Here is a 24,553-nt window from a genome sequence, read left to right on the forward strand (position 1 = left end):
CCCTGTTCCTTGTGATTCATGTGGTACAGACTTGCACCAGACTCTTATTAGCTAAATTACCCATCTAATTACACAAACATCTGGAAACCAATCAGTACCTAAAAACAAGTAACATGACACAGGCATCTTGTTTGCAATTTATTTAACTTCTTTCCAGTATTCAGAAGGTGCATTTTTTTTCACACATTATGAGCCCACCAAATTTATTTAAATTCCCATCTTTAAACTTACACAATTCACTGGCAGAAAACAACAGAATGAAACTAAATACTTTGATCAAACCCAAAAACAATAACTTTATCCATTACCAACCATTTATAAAGCAAAAAACAGCTAATTTCAATGCAATGAAACATTCCAAACATGTTGTATGTCATATTTTCTGAGTAGAAACAGCAATAAACTTTATTGAGCATCACCATCTTTTCACTTTAGAGTCTTCTTTCACTCTCCAAAGCATGAGCTCCATACAAGCAGTGGCATCCTCACGCGAGTCATGACCCTCCACTGCGGCAAACGAGAGATGTTTGTAGCATTGTGGAATAAAATTGTGTGTATTTATATATAACAGACTGCATGACGTCTGCTTCAATGTCCTAGCAATATTAAACACACCTAAACAAAATTTCTGGTCGTCTTTTAATATCCAAGTGTATGGGAATGATGCATTAAAAAAAAAAAAACACACACACAGTTGGACTCCTGGAAAATCCTACAGATCCGGTGGAACTCGATCATAGTCATTGCTTACAAATGCATTTAATAGGCCAAGCAAGACACATTGTTAAACGTACCACTTTCTTGGATAATTCTCCGGAGGTAGTCTCCAGTCAGACTATTTAGTTCCCTTTTATGTGGCAGACCCAGGCGATGCGGAAACACCACAGAGGTGTCAATCACAGAGCTGTGGATAATCTAAAGATGGTAGAACAACCAAATGACTCACCTTAATTCTGAAAGCAATGTTTAAAAAGTTACCCAGAAATAACTTTCATTTCAAACCGGCATGACTTCCTTTCTTCCAAGGAACACAGAAGAAGCCAGCATTAGTTTATTGTTTGGATCGATAATATTAACTTCTTGTGTTCCATAGCAGAAAGGAATTCATTAGGACTGGAATGACATGAAGGTCAATGAACAACAAGAATTGGCTGTAATTCATAATGCAAGGGGATCAAATGAAAACCACCAAATACAAGAGTAAAGCCAAAGTTAATACAGTAATACTAATGATTGGTGGTTATGTTGTAATTCAAGCACAAAATCACAAGGAACTGGCACACATCTCTTTACAACTCACTTTAAGTGCAGCTAAATCATTCTCTAAGCCATGGCCAATCAGAAACGTGTCTGCATTAATAAAGCTCAAAAGCACTGCTTGAACATCACGCAACGATGAGCTGGTACCTTCCACATCTTCCTTACTGATGCCCGAGAACCTGAGCAGGGAAAAGCAGCTGGGTTTTAAACTATTACTATGGTTGGCATGATCTTAAATTAACATTAACATCTCACCTGGTATTATAATCAATGACATTATTATCAGGCTTGACAAAAGTGTCAAAGACGACCTGCAATCTGGAGTTGACTACAGTCACTCTTGCTAGTTCCAGTCCTTGAGTGGTGTAGCACTGGAGAAAGATTTTAAAGAGTTTTTTCAAAACTCAGATTAAAACACCAGAATATTAAAATATTACATATGTAAGGAATAATAAAAAATAAAGCAAATAAATAAAGTAAATAAAGAAAATAAAGTGGTAATATGGCATGAAGTGAAGCAGGTATGCATTATTTTCAAATAATTATTAGGCTTATATCACGGGAGACTATGCTATTTTGGTTATTTTAAGACATTTGACAGGTCAGATGTGGTTTATCGAAAAATAATGCATTCCCATGAAACATTTCTCAACCAATCAGAATAAAGTATTTGACAGTCCCAGTGGTATATATAAATATTATTTAGGGCTGGGAAAAGATTAATCGCGATTAATCGCATACAAAATAAGTTATTTTTTTGCATAATACGTGTGTGTACTGTGTGTAATTGTGTAATATATATAGATATATATATATAGAATATATGAAGAGTTTCGTTGCAAAACGAGATAAATCCATTTTTAACATTTTTTGTCAAAACATGTTTATTATTATGTTATCATGTTATTATTTTGTGTTATGGTGCTACTTAGCTGTATTTTTTAAGTTATGAAGGTTTAAATCAAAACAAACCAACTGCAGTTGAATTGATATTAATTGGCACGAAAACGAAACTCTTCATATACAAATATAAATAAATACACACACACACTAATGTTTCTTAAATACATACATGAATTTGTGTGTATTTATATGTACATAATAATTATACACAGCACACACTCTTATAATATGGCAAAAATCACTTATTTTGTATGCGAATGCGATTAATCGCGATTAATCTTTTCCCAGCCCTTAATAATAATAATAATAATAATAATAATAATAATAATAATAATAATAATAATAATAATAATAATAATAATAATAATAATAATAATAATAATAATAATAATAATAATAATAATAATAATATTTTAAATCAGTGGCAAGGCCTGAAATTTTAAACTTAGTGGACCTACATTAGGGTGGACCTTAATGTCTACTCTCAAACTACATAAAATTTTACAATATAGTAGTGGCTAAATGTTACACTGTTTTTTTGTCTTTTTTTAGTCATGGATCAAATCAATTTCAGATCAGCAAAAAGGGAAATCAAGTAAGAAGAAATCAAGAAATTATAAGCATATGAAAATAAAAAAAGAACAAAGTTACAAATAAAGTATAACGGTAGTATTTAGGAACAAAAATAAAATTAAATAATAATAACGCTGTCGTCTTCTATAAATTAATAGTAATCTTTTTTTAAAGCTACAGTGATTTTCCTTTTGTCTTCTGTTGATTGATTTACAATGACACAAACATAAGCATATTTCTTTTTGAACGGTTTGCATTCACTTTAAGACATAAGCGTGTTTTATAAGAATACTTGCCAATACGGAGGTATTTTGAGATCATTTTGAGTAGATGTGTCCTGTCAGGGGCATAGAGATTCTGTGTTTCCGTGCTTTTTAAATGCGTGCGCTTACGAGTGTGCGTCCATTGGAGTGTGTGTGAGCACAGAAAACAGCTCACTTTAACATCTTGCACTCAAATTGTTTAAAATGTCTTGAATGTTAACATTTTCAAGGTTTAGAAACACATGATAATTTTTCTGTATTAATAGTTTTTATTTCTGAATGATGCATATTTGAGCGAGTATTATTAAAGAGATTATTATAGTTTATGGGTCACCAATCAATCCGAGTGGCCAGTGGCCCTTATGTAGCCTCACCACTGTTTAAATCTTAACTATGACTTCCAAAATATAATTTTTGCTCATTTCCTTTGCATTATTAACCATACAGACATTGCAGAAGTCAAAGTGTAATCTTACGGTTTCTGTATCAAGAGCAAAAACACCTGGACATGTTTTGCCTGCTGGGGATTGGGGAAGACTGCTCACAAAGCCCTGAAGGCTTACTGCATCATAAACATGGAGCTGTAAACACGTACATCTCAGAATATGCAGCAAAAACATATGAATGCTTTAGCTCTTAAATCCAAGCATGAGTATAAAACCTGAATACATTGAAAACTTGGCATCCAGGTGAGCCGACTGCACTCTCGCAACAACTGTATCGCGTCTCAACACCCCCTGGTACTAGAAGAAAATGCAAGCGGGAAACACATTGGATGGCAACAATTAACCTAAAACTGCAGCAACACTCAGAAATATAGTTTTCGTCAGTCACCCGTAGCAAACCAATTACAAAGATACATTTGGCACGTCTTACCTTTGTTTTCTATGACTTTTCCATAATGATAATTGCACTCCTCACGGCGTGTGTGCTTTCCACTTCTGTCAACAGAGAACGTTGCTCCGCATCGGCAGCAGATCCTCTTTAAAGCTGTTAAAGTTTAATTTCTTAGTCATTTTGAAAACTTTGAATCCTAATAGCTTTGTCTATTATAAATTAACTCTTGACACTAAAAACGACTTTAACGGTAATGCCACCTTAAATTGACTACATTTAAATGCATCTGGCAGACGCTTTAATCCCAAGCGAGTGCATTCAGATTTTGCATTTTAGCTGTGTGTGCTTATGAATCAAACCTATGACTGTGGGATCAGTTGAGTTACAGGAAGGCTAAAGACAGTGGAAAGCCAAAATACATGTTTGGGTGCAAACTTCAAATTGAACTCACAATCACTTATTCCTTTCTTGTTATCTCCATATTGGATGGCAAAGTTGGCTTTATCCGGGTGTACGCGTGGATAGTTGTTTACTTGCAACATTTCCTCAGACAGAACGTGCTGCTTCAATTGCTTATAAAGCGTCCAATCATCTGCATCAATAAATGCGACAACTGCATTCACTACATACTTATTTAAAACAAGAACCAAATATTCAATGATAGTCTATTAGTTTGAAGAAAAGACTCACACATTATTTTGATCACTTCTTTGCAGAAACATTTACCATGAACATATAGTACTGTTACTACTGTGCATTTAAAAATAGCCTACTGAATCTTAAAAGAAATGATTTTGTTTACCTCTACAACTATCACTCTACTGTGACCCTGGAAAGAGAGCCAATTCTTACCAGGTCCCTGAAGTGCTTGAGTATTTAGTGGTACATTGCCTCTAGACACATGCTGATCTCTCTCACTGGAAGCTGTAAGTACATACAGTATATAAAAGTGACCTGATGACTGTACACTGCAGTAAACAAATGTAGCTACAGCAATATGAACAAAACCACATCATGCATAAACATATAATATAGTTACCTTTAGCAGGCAAGACGCTTTGGTTTTTAAGCTTCTTAAGTGCGTTGACAGCTATGCTTAGATATTTGAGCTTATTGATACTGCGGTCATAAACACCTTTTTCCTCTGCCAGAGCCTAGAGCATTTAAAATGCGACATTAAAAGCATACATTTCAAAACAACCAGGGTATAAAATTATTCACATACATGTTAGACGTTTTAAAGACAGACCTTCTCAAAGGCATCTTGCACAGTCACAGATGATTTTAGGAACTCTTCCACGAAAAGGTTAACGTAACGCTGACGAACATCATGTGGAACCTTCGCTCCAACTTCATGCCGTACTTTTGCTTTTCGTTTGACCCCCATTGACTATACAACACGTAAAATCTTTCATCACATTTAGCTTAACGTCACAATTTAAATCAGAAAAGACAGATTAATTCCAACTACTTGGTCAGACTAGTTCTTAAGACACAGTCACAACTAAGGGCTGGGCGATATTGACCAAAATATCACTGACAAATCATATCTTTGGTGATGAATGTCGATATACGACAAATATTTCTGTATTTTCTATAAAGTGGAATAGAATAGAAAATAAATACAATTTAAAGAAATAAAATTGAAAAAAGGAAAGCTTACACCTAACCTTAGGGCGCACTCACACCATCCAAACCAAACCGCGCTCGGGCGCATTTGACCCCAAAAGCCTGGTTCGTTTGACTAGTGTGATAGCTCTGTGCTAGGCCCGGGCGCAAAAGGAGAGACATCAATTGCGTGACTGCTCACCTTCATTTGCCTTCTTAAAAACCTTCGATGCGCGCAGAAGGGTTACGTGAATGTCCGTGCTGCACACGTGCCAGACCAACTAAGCAACATGATGGCGTGTAAGAGGGCTGCGTGTCATCGCGCACCAAACGACTTTGATAAAAAAACACAGACTTAACATTACGATGGGTTCCAGTGTTAAAGGAATATTCCATTTTCTTAAAAGAAAAATCCAGACAATCCACTCACCACCATGTCATCCAAAATGTTGATGTCTTTCTTTGTTCAGTTGAGAAGAAATTATGTTTTTTGAGGAAAACATTGCAGGATTTTTCTCATTTTAATGGACTTGAATTGACAACAACAATCAACACCCAACTCAACACGCAACAGTTTTTTTCAACGGAGTTTCAAAGGACTATAAACAATTCCAAATGAGGCATAAGGGTCTTATCTAGCAAAACGATTGTCATTTTTGACAAGAAAAATAACAAATATACACTTTTAAAGCACAACTTCTCATCTAGATCTGATCCAGCGCGACCTAACGCAAATGCGTAGTGACGTAGGGAGGTCACGTGTTACATATATAAAACGCACATTTGCGGACCATTGTAAACAATAAACTGACACAAAGACATTAATTAGTATCAGTTGACATACAACAACGTAGGAACGGTCCTCTTTCAACACACTTGTAAACACTGGGGCGGAGTTTCGCGTTCGTCTTCTGTGACCTCTTGACGTCATGACGCATTGCGTGGGGTCAAGCTGGCGCATCACAACCGGATCTAGACGAAAAGCTGTGCTTCAAGTGTGTACATTTGCCACCTTTCCTGTCAAAAATGACAATCGTTTTGCTGGATGGGACCCTTGTGCCTCGTTTGGGATTGTTTGTGGTTCTTTGAAACTCTGTTGAAAAAAACTGTTACGTGTTGAGTTAAATGTTAATTGTTGGTGTCTATTAAAGTCCATTAAAATGAGAAAAATCCTGCAATGTTTTCCTCAAAAATCATAATTTCTTCTCGACTGAACAAAGAAAGACATCAACATTTTGGATGACACGGTGGTGAGTAAATTATCTGGATATTTCTTTTAAGAAAATTGAATATTCCTTTAGGAGATCGCTTTACTTCCAGCTTTCTTCAGAACAATCGCATCATAATGACGAAAGTGCGATCGGGCTAGGATCGATAAAAGTACAGTTTGAGTGCGTGCATCTGGGAGAGTAGGGAGGGGGGACAATAGGCTGGGGCATGGTTTGGATATTGTAAGTGTGCCCTAAGTGTACATTTCTGGCAGGGTCATATCAGACCATACCGATTTAGACACAATATCATTTCATTCTGTATTGCACCGGGAACAAATTTGATATACTACCTAAATTTGATAAACCGCCCAGCCCTGGTCATAATTTAATGGATGTTTATGCATTTGTTCCTGAAATTATTGAAAGCTTATATGAAAGGGTGTGAGATTTTGTAGAGCCTGACAGCTACACTAGAATGTATAGTTAACCTTAGCTGGTATGTAGTTGGATGGTTGTGAAGTTTGAGAATGTATAGTTTGTTGAAGATGTGTAGTTTGTGGAAGTTGTGTTGGTGGTGAAGGTGTAGGCTGAGGCGGACGTTGGAGAGACATGGGAGTTGGAATAAGCATTAGAGGTAAAGCACTGTTTCCCTGAGGCACAATGAGGTGCAGGTTTGGCCCCAGCTGCAGAGTGGCACCAACCGGAATGATGGCTTAAAAGCAAAAAAGTATACAATAATGTAGCAACATTTTTCAAATTCTAACCAAACTGCTTTCAAAAAGAACTATAAACGATGCTTACAGTTTTGCATAGTACTTGAATTAATAATAGTAGGCGTGTACACCTTCTTCGGAGCGTTGTTTATGACTTGGGACTGGCATCCTTTGACTGCTGCAGTCAGTATTGCTGCTCTCCTTTGACATGCCTGAGCTCTGGTGGGAATGGTCAACTGGGAACCTGCCTCTCGAAGAGGCACAATGATCTGTCCTTTGCTTTTAGTAGTCTGCTTTTAAAAAAAAAGTTATGCACAAGTTTGATTTATTGGAAATGAATTCCAAACGTACGAAATAACTTCATACTAGTAGGCAGAGGATGAAGCACCTCATACCTCATATTTTGACACATGTGCTACCCTTCTCTTCAACACAGGAGGTGGATTGGACTTTATCCCAGTTTCTAAAGTGTCTAGAAATTCTTCCTACAAATAGAACAGAACAAAATAAGGCCTTTAAATGGTTTCTTCATATAAAGTTTGATTTATAGTTGTGTGTAGCTTCCAAGCTGTAGCTAGGCCGTAGGCTATGGGTAGGCGTTACGTAGCCTGACGTGCACCTCTGCAAAATTGTAACAATGCATCCATTCTACGCGGACCGCAAGCGCTGTGTTTGGTCCACTAGAACCCCTCCCGTCAGGTCCTCATACGGATTTCCACAAACGACGATATAAACAAAGATGGGTCAAGTTAAGGAGTGATAAACTCAAGTTGCAACAATAGTCACTGTCCATTTACCTCTATCACAACTAGGGCTGTAACTAGGGGTGTAACGATTAATCGTGCAAATGCGTGTTTTCTCAATTAATGAACTTTAATGAATTTCAGTGAAATCCAGGCACATCCCAAAGCCAGGGGGCACTCTCGTGCAGAAACTCCCTTTGTGCCACAGAAGTAGCAGCATTACAAACGCTATTCCAGGAAATGTTTACAGAAATATTTATATCGCTGTTCTTCAAATTGTTTCAGGTATTTTCATGATAATAAAGAATATTGTGAATGATTTTGTTTAACAAGTGTTGCTTTTTTTAAATGCACGGTATAAACGACTCCGACTCATAATTGATAAGGACTTACTACTGACCAAATGCCGTAGTACACACATAAGCTGTGCATGAAACACAGAATTGCAGCCTTGCGATTCAGAATTGATTTCAGACGATTAATCGATTACAGCCCTAATCAGAACTAATCTTCTCAAATCATACACAACAAACTGCTGCTTCTTTGGAGGGTTTACAGGTCAAGCGCCACCTTCTTTGACGGTTGTACAGCTACTGGGTTACACACGTGCATACTGCCTACTAGTGGTCTGCATGTGGAAGTGCACGTCAACGCGTACGATCACAAAGAAGTACGAATGAAAACCGATCCGAGCCAGTGCCGTAGGCTAAGCATCATTTTTCATTCATTTGCAGAACTATAATGATCCTTTCACAGTGCAAAGCAATGAGCTCACCTCCAGCTCTAGTAGCAAATTTATGCAAAAATTATTTGTGTTGTTACTCCTAATGTGCACCAATATAGTTATGTTTTCTCTCTCTCTCTGTTGATTTTTCCTTGTGTGTTCACAAATAAAAAAATAAGATTTAAATTTACTTACAGGATCATCACTTTGGACCACAGGAGCTTCATTTTGGACCACATGAGCTTCGGTTTGGTTGGCTTCCATAAAAATTTTGTAGCACTCTTCCATTGGGTCGGTTTCTGAAAGATCTAGGTCAGAGTATCTAAGCTCCTCCTCAGAACTAGAGTCAATTTCTGTGACTTGTTTATTAGTTGCTTTCATCACAGCAGAGGCACATGCCTGTGAAGAAACAGTTGCTTGACTTGGAGCAAATGATGTATCCAAAGCAGATAATTTTTGCTCATATTCCACAATTGCTCTCGGATTAAGGGGACTAGTCAATGGTTCAGATAGAACAATTCTATCTTGAATCCCTGAAACATGAGGGATTTTATGAACAAATGGCTCACTCTTTGAACTTTTATGAATGGTTGGCCAAGTTGCTTCAGCTAGATCTTGAGAGTTTGAACCATATGTATGCTCTTCACCCTTATGGAAGAAAGTAGAAAAGGAATGAGATGAGACCATGGGGAGGTACGGTTGAAATAAAGAACCCAGGTCTTCCGAGATCTTTGTATTGGATACAGTTTCTGTATTTTCACCACATCTTGAGTTCTGGTCAGATTGCGGCTCCGTTTTGAAAGGAGCATTGTGGGCAAGACCTTTAACAGACTGCAAGGACATTTCTGCATTCTCATGAACCAAACTAACAGGGAGCAGCTTAGCATCTTGAATGGATTTGATGCTCTCATTCTCATTTCTCAGACTGTCTAGATATGTGGAAAAGTCATCCAGGACATACTCCATGTTCTGTGCTTTTTCCTCCATACTGAGATTATTGCATTTTGTAGAAACATTCAGTTCTGCTACAGGTTCTTCTGTGATTTGTTTCACAAAGTGCTTTTCCTGTTTATTTGTAGATCCTTCCTTGATCTCTTTAGTGTCCGCAGCACTAGCTTCACTTATAGAGAATAATGTGTGTAAGTCAAGTAGTTCTTTGGTTACAGTTCCACATCGGTTTAAAAGCTTTTGTTCATCTTTTAAAGGTGATACATTAATGACAAGTTCCCCCTCAGATGATTCCTCTTCCTGTGCAATTGTCGTGGGTTTTGTTAAGGCTTCCTCTTTATCTTGGACATCCACATTATTTGTCACCTGAAGACTCCCAGACCCTTCAGAAAACAACTTTTCCTTTTGTGGCCTGGTTTCCTTGAGTTGTGTTTGGTCATTTACAATACTAGCATTATTAGCGGCACAATACCTTACAGGCGATTCAATTACTGAAGTCTTGTTTTTCGGTTTAGGTCTATGTTTATCCTGATATTTATCAGTAGGTGGGATGTCAATGACCAAAGTCCCTTCGTCATCATCAGAATCATCCAAATGAGAAGACAGAGACTGACATATTTTTTGTGTTCCATTATTCTTGAGGCCATGTTCAACAACCTCTTTATCAACTGACCGAAGTTTACCATCTACTGAGCTGCCAGATAGCAAGTCTGCAGAGAAATTGGAACAAGGGTCATACTCCAAATCAGTCTTGGGTCTGGCACGATCAACCACATACTTGCGATCAATCTTTGAGGAAGCCAAAGGCTTTGTTGATCTCAAATGGTTTCCATTCTGGTCTTTAGCCGGACTGTTAGTGGTCCTCAAATATTTCTCATAGCAAACACCTGCAATCTCAGTGTGTGCGAGCGACTGCGATGACTGATATTGAGACAATCTTTTTTGTTCTTTCTCCATCTCACTCTTCACTGCCTCAATTTCTTTGTTGATTCTCTCCAACTCCTCAAGACAAGTATTGTCCTCTGTGGTGTGGGAGGCTCCATTGGCAGCACTGACTTTGAGATCTTCAAGATATAAAGGTAAAGATGAAAAATGTTAGTAACAAACCAAACACCATTCCTTTATGACACGATTCAAATTGTTGGAAAATGATTTTCACCCCGTTATAGTTCACTTGTCATAGTCATTAATAAATATAACATTTAAGTGTCCATTTAAAGCTGCAATCCTAACGTTTTGCCCCTTTATCACCATCTGTTTTAGAAAAAACTGCAAGTTGATTTTTTTGCCCTTTGTTTAATAATTATGATTATAATTTGGCTGGCAATAGAAGATAACAATAAATGTCAATAAATTTGGTAGAACAATGTGCTGCTGACAAATTAACAAATAGGTAAAATGCAATGAAACCAACTAACAAAAACGTTCAAATAACTTAAAATAAAGATCTAGTGAGTTTTGCTTTACTTGTTTTTTTTTTTTTTTTTTGCCAAATTAAGAAGTAATTCTATATCCTCCTGAGACCCAGCAATTAATTTTTGTCCGCTGTAGTGGACATAAGTTTCAGACCTCCAAGTCAAGCACAATTTATTCAACCTATTTGAATCACACTGTCCTGTCAAGAAGACATTCTGGGCTTTCTAGTAATACCATATTTGTGTGGATATTTAATACAGAGCACACAAACTTTAAAAAGAAATAACGACAATTGCAAATTCCACATTTTAATGGCAACGAGGGAAGTAAGTAATACTTTTTTGCAGATTATATGTTTTCTTGATGATAATCATCAATTGTTTTTTCCCAACATGAGAGTCTAGATTTAAAATTCAGCAGCATTTCAGAAATGTAAAATAATTCTGACCCTTTTAAAACACAACTTTTATTTGACGTGATTTGTAGTGTACACCAGTACTTATGTTTGTTTCACTTCTTGTTCTATGACAGATGCTAAGAAGTTTTTGAATAAAATATTTTGCAACACTTAACTATAAAGCTGTATTTGTTAACATTATTAAATGCATTAACTAACATGAACAAACAATGAGCAATATAGTTTATCAGCATTTAATAATGTTAATAAATGTTAATACAATTGCTCATGTTAGTTCACGGTGCAATCCATTAGCCCCAAATGCTGGACAATCCAAATTATTTCTAAATGCCGAATGCCCGGATGTAAAGCAGAACATTTGTGAGATAGAATAAGAGCAACATATTACTATGCGTCTCCAAGAAGTCAAAATGCTGCATCAAATATCATCTTGGATCAAATCTCTCATTTAAAACTCATTATCCTTTAATTTTAATTACCTTTAATTAATTTAATTTAATTACCTCAAATTTGAAATAATTATTTTGCTGGGGGACCGTTTAGGTGCCCAATAACGGATTTTTGTTTATATTTAACACCAAAACGGATTGCAGCTTTAAATGAGTAAACAAGTAATCGAATAAGTAGGGTGAGCGTAGGCAGATCTTTATTTAAAATAAACAATTACTAGTTTACCTGTTGCCTTCATCACGCCAGATGATTTGTCTTCGCCATGGTTGTAGATACAGTAAGGGCGCTCACATCGTCCCCATCGGAAAAGGGGGCAATCTATTGGAGTAAAGAGAGTTGTAGAAGGGAACATTCTGCTTTCAGAAGTAACGGCAATTTGTTTGGCGCACTGTTGTTTGTCAGTGTAAAACCATTTATAGACTATCTGTGACTTTAACAATAATTAACCGTTAAGGATTTGGCCAAAAACATTTGAGATGGAAAAGAAACATGTAAAAAAGTATCAAGCTCAGTGTTCACTACATACAAGATACACGAATGCCAATTAGGCTAGCGCAACTGAACGATTTTGGGTTTCCGACAGTTAGTGCGCGGTCGTAATTAATCTACTGCCAGGTGCGAATGATTGGTCTCTTTTGAATTTCAACAACAACAGGTGCCGTAGAATTCACACATGACGTCACATACCGATTGGTCTGCGCAGTTTCGCATAAAGACGAAAGGTGTATGTGTGACTTCACACGGAGTCGCAAAAAGAGACAGTCGGATGACGTCAAAGTACCGCGAGAGCGATCCGAAAAATCATAGGAGATGCCTAATTTCGAATCGCTCTCGCGGTACTTTGACGTCATCTGATGCCTGTTGGTTCTTGAGTAAACTCGGATAAGTCTAAAAACGCTTAGCGCAAACAACTTCACAACAGGTTGTCCCTCTTGTACTCAGTTTTTTATTATTATTATTAATAGCATTATTGACATAATCAGCATTTTGATTAGGGATGCTAATATCTTTTTCTCTTGTTGAAATAAAGATTTTTTTAAACGTTGGTTTGTTGAGGTAAACTACACTAGTCAACATTTGAAGTGGATCAAAACTTTTCATAAAAATTGTCCTAAAACCAAAATTTGTACCCATTCTCTACACAGAATTCAGGATAAATGAATGTATTTTATAAAATGTCATAAAACTGGGGCCCCCCTGGCTCCATTTCGCGGCCCCCAGTTTGAAAACCACTGGCTTAAGGGTCCAAGGGAGAAAAGGGCAGAAGTCTCTGATGTTGTCATTCTCTAGATATGGTTTGGATATCTCTCAGTGTATATCTTTGGTTAAAATTACTTAAAAGAGTATAAGCACAACTTACCTTAATAAGAAACATAACTAAATGTAAAGTTTCCCATAAATTATTCTCATAGCCTAGCACAATCTTGTGGGTTACATGCAAACATTTAAATTCAAGTTGGAAATAGATCTTCTTTTGTTTAGCCTCTCATTGAATGGAGCAGTATGAGGGTTCCAGTCTGACCCAGTAAATAGCAAATACTATAGTAGCTGCCTCCTCTAGTGGTTAAAGTAAAGTATACAATCTGAAGAGAGGCCATTTAGGTTGATGTGTACAGTGTATAGTTTATAAATAGGGTGGGCAAGTACAGTCAATGGCAGAATACGGTTGAAAATATATTTTTTCTTATCTTTTTATTTAATATACCTTTTAAGGTTTGTGGAGCACTTCTTGCTGTCTTTATCTTACTTCTTAACACGACTCAAGACCTCTGGCATTTTTGGCAGAAGAACCGCCACGTTCCCTTCCTTTGTTTACATTTAAAATTTCTGTAAATCTTGTTCTGTATGTTATTATACCCGATGCTCTAGAGGTTTGATGATCTCACAGACAGCCAGCAGCTGAATTCACTTTGGCTGGCAAAGCGAGCAATTAGACCCGGGATTAAAAAGGATTGAGTTTAAAGGCCTGAGGATAGTTTGCCTGCCATCTCAAGACACTCCATTACCATCAAGAACACAAGCCATGCTGAATTACGGCTCGAGGGTGAGCAGGGAAAAAACTAAACAGCACTGCCAGGAAATTTACTTGTATCTGAAGAGGTGGTTTTGACATCTACATTGTGGAGGCAATATCAGCAGTGGGACCTTGGACTGGTTTTGGGACTGAGACCAGATGGAATTCATTCAGTCAACACTGGTGGCAGCCTGCCTTGTACCAACCAGTTATTCAAAGGAATTTCTATCATTCAAATTCCTCTCAAATCCTTTCGTTGTAAAGTTCAGTTATTTGCCCGAGCTCTGATTTTCACTTTTAAATGTGAGCCTTGGGGTGGACTGTAAAATCACACACACAAACAAAAAACGTTTGTTTTTCTATTATGGTAATATATTCACATTGACATCTATTATTTTTTACTGAGCTAATGGTGTTTTTAGAAATCCTCTTACTCGAACCCTACTCTTAAACCTAACCATCACAGAAACATTTTGTGTTTTCATATGCTTTCAAAGTCATTTTCTTACCCACATTCACAATACAATATTTGTAATATTATATGTTGCACTTGCCATTCACATTCAGTAAATTTTAAAAACTACCCCTACAGGCTTGCCTGTCTTTGCATAAAGGTAAACTGTAAACATAACACTTATTCTGTCACAGAACAGAATGCTTTAAAGAGCGATACTGTAATTTGACGATGTGGCCGTGGGGTTTACAATAGGCTTATCGCAACAGGGCTGAAATCACTTCAGTTGCAGTTGAAAGGACTGCTGCCCGAGTCTAAATGTGCCAACAGGAGTTTATATTACTCCCTCCCACACTTCCAGTCTATTCCCATAGTTTGTCACTCAAAGGATTGTTTTGCAGACGTTCGGCCCTGAAACTAAGCTTGCAGCACTGAAGGAAATACCGTATGCACTCATCAGTCACCAGAGAGACCCGCGAGGCAGCCAGCTGAGCTGTAACAGACATGCGTGTGTGAGCGCATGAAAGGCATATGAAAAACACAGCATGGACAGATTGTAACCGCTAAAAACTGCTGCATTATCGTTAGGCTAAAGTTACATTTATTTCAAACAATGCATTTTTCTTATATAAATGCTAACATTATCTTAGCATGCCTGACTGTGATTCCAAACAAAGTTTGATTTGTAATATAGCTCATACTGTATGCTTAGATGTACAGAAAGAAAACCTGCCTTGCCAGGGCTTTTCCAAACATCAAACCCCTTTTAAGAGGCCTTGGGTCATGTGCTTACACAAAACCAATCCTTCTAAATGTTAAACATGTGTATGCGAAGCACTGTTTAGGCTACAAGGGTTTAACATGAGATCACGGACTGAAGAATGTTTTCTCCAGACAAACCACAGTTTTGGACTCTGCGGGTAGACTCCAAACACTCGGATCCAACGCAACTGCTTGCTGAGGAAGGCCAAAAGCTACTATTTGTGATTGATGGAGAGGGCGGCCCTTAGGTCTTGAGAGTTCATCAGTATTCACAAAGCATTCCAGTCTGAGTCATAAGACAGCAGCACAAGGCATAATGACTAGAAAGCATGTGCACAGGAGGCAGAACGTGGCTGTCTACAAACACTTGCAGGACACTAATGATGAGATTAGGTCATATGATCTTGGGATTTATTGAACCAGAACAATGCTAGGTTAGCACAACATGGCCCATTCTCAGAGTTTGCAAATCTCCGTTGTGGTAGAACATCAGGACAGGAGTCAACAGGGTGGGAGTCTCGGTCAGCGTGTAAGGGGAAGGCAGAGGACACACTACTGCGGGCTGAGACAAACAGCTATGGCATGCAGAGAGCTGCTCATTTGCATAATGGACAAAGCTCTCAGGACTACTGTATAGGCCCACCTAGTGTCAGCCTGAGAGAACATCAACTCTGGCAGTAAGAGAGATTGTACAGTAAATCACAATGTATCCTTTTTGGTCAGTTCTGGATGATTTGACTTAATTAACTACGATCAATAAAAGCTGCATGTCAGTGCATTGTGATGGTTCACATTACGTACGTATATCTTTGTTTTGACTTCTTCCACATCATATTGACCTTACACAAAATTTTAACAGTTTACATTTCGACTATGTACAGTATATGAGATTTTTAATTAAACAGGACAAAAAGTATTCAAAACTATTTCATTGACGACAAGTCTTTAATTTCTCAAGGGATAATTAAATATCAAAGTATACAAATATACAGTATGCATACAGGCAGTATTTGTGCAGAGTGTTGTGTGAAAGATGTAACATTAGTAATAAGTTTGTTTCCCATTTTTATACAGCTTTACTCACTTTGGACAGTTTATGACACACATCAGACATTAAAATCCTTTAAAACCAGGCAAGATGCAGTACATCAACAGTAAGAAGACTCAATCTTTCTAATATTGAAACCCAAGATTTCTGTTTCCCATGGAATGTCCTTTCATCACTGTGTGGTTGTAAAGGCTTTCAGGAGGAGGTCAGCAGCAAGGCCGGGTGAAATATCTCCATGTGTGACCCTTAATTCCAGCTCCGGGAGCTCGGCACACACGGCCGGATGCTGCCGGAAGTTGAGGAGAGCGTTCTCCTGGATTAAATTCCACAACCACACTTTCTGCTGATTTTGCCGGCGGACTCGGAGCTCACCACTGCTCAGCATTGCATCCTGAAACTGTAACACTGTGTCCCACAGCTCAGGAATACCTTGGCCTGTCTGAGAGGATATGCGGATCACCTAAACAGATATGAACGTAACAGAAAGAAGAAATAAACATTTACACTTATGCATTTGCCAGACACTTCTATCCAAAGCCGCAGTGCTTATAAAGTGAACATGTGTATGTGTTTGTTTACGTTTCATTAGTATGCATGTTTCCCACGAATCGAAACTGCAACTTTTTCGTTGTTTGCGCAGTGCTCTAAGAATTTTGTGGGGATTTTAGCGGCATCTAGTTTTGAGGTTGCGAATTGCAACCAACAGCTCAGTTTGCAGCTCAACCTTCAATTTTCAAACGCATATGGTAGCTGCCACATTACTTTAAGGTAATAAAAACAATACAGTTCATTATGTAAGGTCTTTATAAATGGTAAATGGACTGCATTTATATAGCGCTTTTTAACAGACCTATGGCCATCCAAAGCGCTGTACATGTTGCCTCACATTCACACACATTAATACACCGACCATGCAAGGCGCCATCCAGCTCGTCGGGAGCAGCTGGGGTAAGGTGTCTTGCTCAAGGAGACCTCGACACTTGGTCCGGAGACAACCTACATGAACCACTGAGCCATATACATAACTATATTTTCATTAATAATATAGTTATGTATATTATATTGCATTTCTGTCAAGAGATCCCTATATAAGTTACACATTGCACCTTTAACTAAAAGAACTACAAGGATAAAAATAATTGGAAGATACAGAAGGTCCAGAAACAAAAAACTATCAATGAGTTTGATTTCACTCATTGATATCAATCTTTAACATGGCCTTACTCGGTACAAAATGGCAAGATGATATTGTCACAGACTGTACCTTACATAATGATTTTATGTTAAAAAAAGTACATTACAAAAACATTAACTGGCTCACATATGTTGTGAATTATAGGTTACAACATGGACCTAGACACAACAGCAAAAACATTTACACTTGTGTAGTAAAAATTAATTTTTGTGAATATTAAAATGGGTCACAAAGAATCCTTAAACTGACGGTACCATTTGGTAGCACATTTTTTATTAAGAAACCTATTTATTAGTTATGTAACAAATTATGTGAAGTAAATGGAGGTGGACTGAATTTTATAACCTAAAATATGTTGAAGACCAAAAAAGGTTAAGAACCCCTGAAATAGAAAGACAAGAATAACAAAAGCAGAGGAAGAAATGGACAGACAACAGAAGTGGAGCGGTTGCTTAACATATGAGCAGCCTGAATGCTAAGATGTAAAGACTGAATGATTCGCCCACACATATCACTCTATCCTCATCTGCAATGAAACGTCTACACACTGAAGAGTCTTCAGGGAGGAGAAAAAAATCAATATGACCGTCGCATCCTTTAGTCAAAGAGATGGAGCTCAGAAACCATGCTGCTGAGAGGAGACAAAGGCTTTAGTGGTTCTCATCTATGTGGGTGGCCTCTAATCAGTGAAATGCATAAGGCAGCATTCGGCCATTCAGTAGCCTGCCTATGTTGGCTCTGTGCCCTGCGGGCAGAAGTAATACTGGGGGTGAGAGGATGTAGAAGAAAGAATTGACAACGCAGGACAGAGCCTGATGGGAAATTTCGCAGTGACTACACAGAATTTTCTACCAGAAAATAACTAAATGAAATGACCTTGTAGGGTTTCTTATATGGAAGAAAGGTAGAGTGGCAGAATTATAACAGGTGTACTATAGAAATTCTATAGAAAATTTGAATAAAAAAAATTCTCAAGCCCTAAACCTAACTAAGAAGCAATTAACAAAGTCTCACATTCTATTATGAACAGCAAATAAGGAGGATGGCACATAAGATTATAGGTGACTGTACACACCCTTTGAATGACTATTTTGAGTGGATGCCCCTTGGGCGACGTTTAAGATCAATTAGATGTTCCACAAATTGGTACAAATTTACTTTTGTGCCCGAAGCAATATGGCTATGTAACAAACCTAGTTAAATTAGATGACTTATTATTATTATTATTATTTATTAATTTACATTTTTCAATGATTAATGGATCCTATCTAAATCTGTTTTCCCCTTCTGATGTATTTGGTGTATTTTTAAAAGTTGTACATGTATGTTACTGTGTAAAGCTCCACGATAGCCGGAATTAATTGCCCCAAGGGCATAAATAAAGCTCTAAACTTAAAAAAATGGTTCTTGATTTAATTATACTCAAATCAAAGTGTTTTAATGTCCCTGGTTAATAAAGGCTCAAATGACATCATCCCCAATAATTAAATCAGGTTTTTTTGGGATTAGAAAACAAAGGCAACAACATCAGCAGGTATTAAAAATGAAATAATCAAATTATGAGATGTTTTGTGTTAGTGGGTTTGTCTCGCTCTAAAACATTCCCTTAGTGAAAATGTAAAAAAACATTGTATACTACTAAGTTTCAAAAGATAGGTAAAAAATCCCCAGAATCTAAAAAAATAAATAGTTAACCCTTGTGGGTTGTTCGAGTTGTTTGTGTACAAAAAAGGCCACCGAATTAAACGGCTGCAAAAATCTATCAGATTATTTTTTTTTTCATAAATCTGTCAATAAACATACTGATACTGATCAAACGTACCAAATGCCTACAAAATTTCCATGATTCCAACTCCGTAATTGCCAAGTTCACAAGCGGTGTCACTGACTTGGGGAGAAAACACAAATTGACTGATTTTCAATACAAAAAGTGACTGTGGACTGGACTTTCTCAGCCCTCACAGTCCTGGGCATGCCAAAGATTGGCAAAAACATTGGCCCCGGTGCATTTCCAGTCCCTGTGCAGCATCAGTTTCCATTCTCCTCCTCTCTCATTTACTGTTTTTGCCCCATTGACCTCCACCACAACAAAATTTTTTGACTGCAAAGCATGACACCATATAATCATAAATTTTTGATTGTTGGCGGTTTTTCCTTTTGCTAAGAGGCAAAATTTGTCATTTTCACTGCCGATCACCATGTGGCACCATTAACCCTCTAGACCTGTGCAAAAAGTTTAATTTCTGGCTTGTACATTGAGTTATATGGAGTATAACAGCATATTAGAGAGAGAGCGAGAGCGAGAGAGAGAGAGAGAGTGTGCGCCTGCGTGCGTGCGTATCTTCAGATTTATGAACATTTATTACGAACCAAAATGCAAAAACAACTTCAAATAAATTAAACAATGAAGTGAACAATGAACTAAACAATCAAACTAACTTTTAGTGTGTATGTGTGCACGTGTGTGTGTTCAGTCTTTCCAGCAGGACTTGTAGCATATTACTTGGTGCTCTCTGCAAGTGTTTCCACCACAACAGATGCAAGTGTTGACTGTTTTTTTTTTGTTCTGTACACCACTTGCATGTTCCCTCTTCACTCCTGAGATGCTGTTGCCTGCTGTCTATGGATTTGTGTCTAGAGGGACAGCTGGAGGCTGAATCTCTCTCACCAGTGCAGTAGCAACTGGTGAACAAGGGAGGTGATCCTCAATACTAACACTAACCCTACACACACACGCACGCGCACACACACGCACGCGCACACACACGCACGCGCACACACGCACAAACACGCTGTTATACTCTATCCAACTCAATGTACAAGCCAGAAACCAAGCTCTGTTTTTTGCACAGGCCTACTAAAGGGTTAGTGTCAACAGTAAAAATGACCAACTCCACCTCTCAGCAAAAGGAAAAACTGCCAACAATCAAGAATGCATGATAATAAGGTGTCATGGCTCTGCAATCAAAAAATTCCGCTCCAATGGAAGTCAATGGGGCAAAAAAAGCCACAAACACCTAATTAGGGAGAAAAAAATAAAAACTGATGCTGCACAAAAACCAAAAATGCACCAAAGCCAACCCTTCCACCAATCCTTGACAAGCCCAAGACCGTGAAAAAGGTAAAAAAAATCCAGTCCACAATCACTTTCTCACTGAAAATCTGTAATCTTGTGTGTTTTTTTTTTTTCATCAAATCAGTGACACAACCCATGAACTTGTCAATCAAAGCTAAAATCATGGAAATTTTCCAGGCATTTGGTAGTTTTGATCAGCACTGAGGGCAATTAACAGATTTATGAAAAAAAAAGGAAAAATATTCATCTGATACATTTTACAGCCGTTAAACCCAGCGGCCCCCCTGTACACGAACAACCCAAAAGGGTAGTAAATTTGCCTACAGTTGAGTTTTTGAAAAATTGAAATTGAAAATTGAAAAAGATTTGTCACCGAAAATCATTCCATTTGCTGAAACACAGAGAAAGTTGTGGCCAAATTCAGACATAAAAAAACAAAAATGGCCACAAGGGTTAAGACGGTTTCCACAAACTTTTATAGAAGCACATCCTTAAAGAAAAACACAACATTTTTTTATATTTTACTCTTATCTCAACTTAGACAAACCTAGACACTTAATCCCTGTACAGTGTGTTGTGAATGCGTTAGCCCCTAGCCCAGCCCCAATCATTCAATATTGATGGAAGTTTGAGCGAGAGGGGGAATAGTCAGGAGTGATGATGTTACTGCGCGCCAAGGTCAAAGTGCTGCAAACTAAGTGTTCTTCCACCATACAGTATAGTTTTCATTTTTATCCGCTTAAAAAATCACCACATATTATTTTGTGCCACCATACATACTTGTGCAACCACTCATGTCTTTTAAATAGTCTTTAAATAGGGAAAGCATGCAAGTGTCTGGTGTCTTCCAAACTCATCCCCGTCTAAATTCCCAAGGAATGAACGGGGCCAGGCCAAATGCCAACACAGTCACGATGACGGGCTGTACAAAGATTAAGTCAACGCATTTAAAAAAGATAGATATGTATAAATTTGTCTAAGTTGAGGCAAGAACAAAGTAAAATACTGAAAAACGGTGGTGTTTTGCTTTAGGACATTAATTTCTTTAGAAGGAAATGTGGAAAATACAAAATTGGGTTCACAGTTATGTAGATGGTTTTAGATTATAATGCATGCAAAATAATATGGCTTTAGTGCATGTGAAAGATTGTACAGCACTTCTTATGTGTTGTATGAAGTCACACACCTTCGGTTTCCAGACTTTGGACTTCTTTCGAAGCAACTTCAGGGCACTTGTGTATTCTGCTTGAATTCTCCGTGCCGGAACAATCAAATCGCCATCTGATTTTGTAACTACCACCAGGTCAGCCATCTCAATGATGCCTCTTTTGATTCCCTGTTTGAAAATACAATTAAGAGTGGGCAAAGCAACAGTGTGTACAAAATACAAAGTGGAATTGTTCAAAGTATAGAGTAACCCAGGGGTTTTTATGCAGTGTTAAAAAATACATGGCTTCAGAAATTAAACAATTGTTTTTTATTTTATTTTTACCCACCATTAGAGTGTTACAGGTACAATATATGGGAGAAAAAAATCTTATTAATTCAAATTAGTAATTGTTACATTAAATCTCCTAATGTTTGCATTGTTTGGTTGTTAAACTTTTTTATTAATTCTTATGTAGACCAACTAAAACATTTTTACTGCCCTCTACAGGTCCCCAGACCCCAGTTTGAAAACCCCTAAAGTATCCTATAATTCAAGACTTTTTTTTGCACAAAGGAAAAAAATCCATAAAATCGTCACATAATGATCTAAAGCAGAAGTGATGAGGCTGTTTACCTGTAGTTCATCGCCCCCTGCTGGTGGGATCAGCAGCACAAACATATCCACCATATCAGCTACCGCAAACTCTGACTGTCCAACGCCTGTGCACAGATTTAATATTTTAAATGCAAATCATTTAAACTAAATGGCTGATGTAAATACGTTTTTAAAAGAACTTTTGACAAAATAAGGCTTACCCACAGTTTCAACTAATACAATGTCGTAACCTGCGCCCTCACAGAGGACGATGGCTTCATTGGTGGTTCTCGTCACTCCACCGAGAGTTCCTGAGGTGGGAGATGGTCGGATGTAAGCGTTCATGTCCCTGGAGAGCTCTGTCATTCGTGTCTTGTCCCCCATCAGTGAACCTGCATAAAATATTTTATGAGAAAGGATAGGATATTGTAGGATAGTTTAATGTAGAAAACAGTACATCAAAAAACTTGGGTTTTTACAGACTGGGTCACATATAGCCAAAAAGTCATATGGCAGGCACTATCACCTTTGGATTTCCGACTTTTTATTGATACAGTAAGGAAAGTAAATTATGGTGAAAAGAGGGAAAATCAGACTGGAATACAATATAATGCAAAACAGTTTCAAACTGTAGTATCTGTATTTACACTACGTACTGTATAACTAACCAAAAGACCCGAAAGGTACAGAAACTCTGACATTTGTGTGTCTGCTCACCTCCAGTCGTGCATGAGGAAGGATCTACAGCTAGTACTGAAACTTTATGCCCTCTTCCTGTCAACATCTTCCCGATAATCTCAATGAACGAAGACTTTCCGGCACCAGGGGGACCAGACAGCCCTAAAGCCACACGTGAACAAAGAGAAAATTCAGATGATATAAAGTATCAACTTTGATTTTCACCTCTAAACATCAAAGCCACTAGTATATTTATATTTTGTTGGTTGAAAGCATATAAGCAAACATCTATATCAGTCACATCACCTTACTGACCCACTCTGAAGGCCACTGGTTTCCCACCATTACGTCTCTCCTGCTCCTGACGGTAGGCCAGCACTTTCTGAAGTAGAACCTGGGCCATCTCCTTCTTCCTTGGATGCTGGGTCTCCACAAGGGTTATAGACTCTGCGAGAGCTGCCCTTTGTCCCACAATAAGTCCATTGTAGAGCCTAGTCAGTAGTCTGTTTTCCTTGTCAGTCAAATCTGCAATATGCCTTATAGCAGCCTCCGCAGAAACACACCTTCTCTGTTGGAGGGTGTAGGGTGAAGCAAAGCACATTTTTAAAGTTGGTTTACAAAGGGATTTCCTTAATGCTGTTTTAGTCTGTACATGATACAGAGCAGCAACACGATGAAGAAGTGGAAGAATTCCAGTTGGTGCCGTGTTCATTTTTCTGAACAGATTCTGTGAAAAATAAGTACACATACAGTTATGCGCTTGGCAGATGCTTTAACCTAAAGTGTCAACAGTGCATTCATCAATGGATTAAACCCAAAGCAATTTTAAGTTTACGTGTGTAAACCTTAGCAAGACATTGATCACAGTCATACAGCAAAAATCTCTCAGACACAAGCTGCTTGAACAGTTTACTAGCCAAGACTACGTCAGCCCTTTAAATTTCACAATGGTAAAATAATGACATATAAAAAAAATTTGTTATTAGGTAACGTTATCTGTGGTAATTTGGAGAAAAAATACAATAGTTTATACTATAGAAATTAAACCAGTGAGGTTACATATTACTAAATCAAACAAGTCAAATGAAAACAAGCTGTTTTCTGACACTGCCAGACCTTACCAAGTCTATTGAGACCGTCAGTCTATAGCACTCTTCTAGGTAAAGTTATAGTCTGCAGAGAAGGTTCTGCTTTCATTTAGACAAAAACACTGACAGGAAAAAATATAACATCTCTCGGATTCGCCATACTTGCTCAACATTCACCGTATGACCCACACTCTGAGGTCGGATCAGCAAAGGACGTCAAAGATTTTCAAAATAAAAGGCCGCTTACTTCAAAATTAAAGTCTCATACGAAAATCATATAGGCTACTGTGATAAAGGCTGCGTCCGAAAACTAGGCAGCTGACTTGTCTTGTTGCCTCATGAGGCAATGACTTCGGAGGCATAAAGGCAGGTAAGAGAAATGCTTTCGGACACACTTTAAAAGCAGCGTGTTTGAAATATAAACAGA

At 37.8% G+C, this 24,553-nt stretch overlaps 2 protein-coding genes across 4 annotated transcripts; both read right to left on the reverse strand.

Moving 5' to 3' along the window:
* Positions 1–125: 125 nt before the first annotated feature.
* Positions 126–12,691, reverse strand: LOC129444443 (uncharacterized). Of its 2 annotated transcripts, none has more exons than XM_055205124.2 (16): positions 12,293–12,691; positions 9,031–10,847; positions 7,764–7,853; positions 7,457–7,658; positions 7,144–7,367; positions 5,086–5,226; positions 4,876–4,990; positions 4,689–4,760; positions 4,288–4,428; positions 3,876–3,989; positions 3,669–3,742; positions 3,476–3,580; positions 1,516–1,631; positions 1,301–1,439; positions 795–915; positions 126–507 (listed from the first exon to the last, which is right to left on the reverse strand). In XM_055205124.2, the coding sequence occupies exons 1-16, from the start codon at positions 12,417–12,419 to the stop codon at positions 416–418; spliced, it is 3,690 nt and encodes a 1,229-aa protein (XP_055061099.2). In that variant the 5' UTR covers positions 12,420–12,691; the 3' UTR covers positions 126–415. The 2 variants fall into 2 exon arrangements, with proteins under 2 accessions (XP_055061099.2, XP_055061098.2); XM_055205123.2 differs by having other exon boundaries at positions 7,457–7,661; positions 12,293–12,690.
* Positions 12,692–16,213: 3,522 nt separating this feature from the next.
* mmaa (metabolism of cobalamin associated A) lies at positions 16,214–24,341 on the reverse strand. 2 transcript variants are annotated; one of them, XM_055205125.2, is made up of 7 exons: positions 24,160–24,341; positions 23,354–23,765; positions 23,078–23,200; positions 22,582–22,752; positions 22,400–22,485; positions 21,803–21,952; positions 16,214–16,805 (listed from the first exon to the last, which is right to left on the reverse strand). In XM_055205125.2, exons 2-7 carry the CDS (start codon positions 23,748–23,750, stop codon positions 16,518–16,520), a joined length of 1,215 nt encoding a protein of 404 aa, XP_055061100.2. In that variant the 5' UTR covers positions 23,751–23,765; positions 24,160–24,341; the 3' UTR covers positions 16,214–16,517. The 2 variants fall into 2 exon arrangements, with proteins under 2 accessions (XP_055061100.2, XP_073719119.1); XM_073863018.1 differs by having other exon boundaries at positions 24,289–24,310.
* Between the last annotated feature and the right edge of the window lie 212 nt (positions 24,342–24,553).

This window comes from Misgurnus anguillicaudatus, chromosome 3 (assembly GCF_027580225.2).
Source record: "Misgurnus anguillicaudatus chromosome 3, ASM2758022v2, whole genome shotgun sequence".
In the NCBI taxonomy this organism is placed as follows: Eukaryota; Metazoa; Chordata; class Actinopteri; order Cypriniformes; family Cobitidae; genus Misgurnus; species Misgurnus anguillicaudatus.

What these genes read in the sequence shown, in the direction of transcription:
- mmaa (XM_055205125.2), bottom strand. Translation starts at nt 23,750, where the DNA reads ATGAACACGGCACCAACTGGAATTCTTCCACTTCTTCATCGTGTTGCT. An exon ending in ACCAGTGGCCTTCAGAGTGG is followed by an intron (nt 23,201 to 23,353) that starts GTCAGTAAGGTG and finishes GTGTGGCTTTAG; the next exon opens with GGCTGTCTGGTCCCCCTGGT. An exon ending in TTCCTCATGCACGACTGGAG is followed by an intron (nt 22,753 to 23,077) that starts GTGAGCAGACAC and finishes TATTTTATGCAG; the next exon opens with GTTCACTGATGGGGGACAAG.
- LOC129444443 (XM_055205123.2), bottom strand. Translation starts at nt 12,419, where the DNA reads ATGTTCCCTTCTACAACTCTCTTTACTCCAATAGATTGCCCCCTTTTC. An exon ending in TGCAAGATGCCTTTGAGAAG is followed by an intron (nt 4,991 to 5,085) that starts GTCTGTCTTTAA and finishes TAAATGCTCTAG; the next exon opens with GCTCTGGCAGAGGAAAAAGG. An exon ending in ATGATTTAGCTGCACTTAAA is followed by an intron (nt 916 to 1,300) that starts GTGAGTTGTAAA and finishes TACCATCTTTAG; the next exon opens with ATTATCCACAGCTCTGTGAT.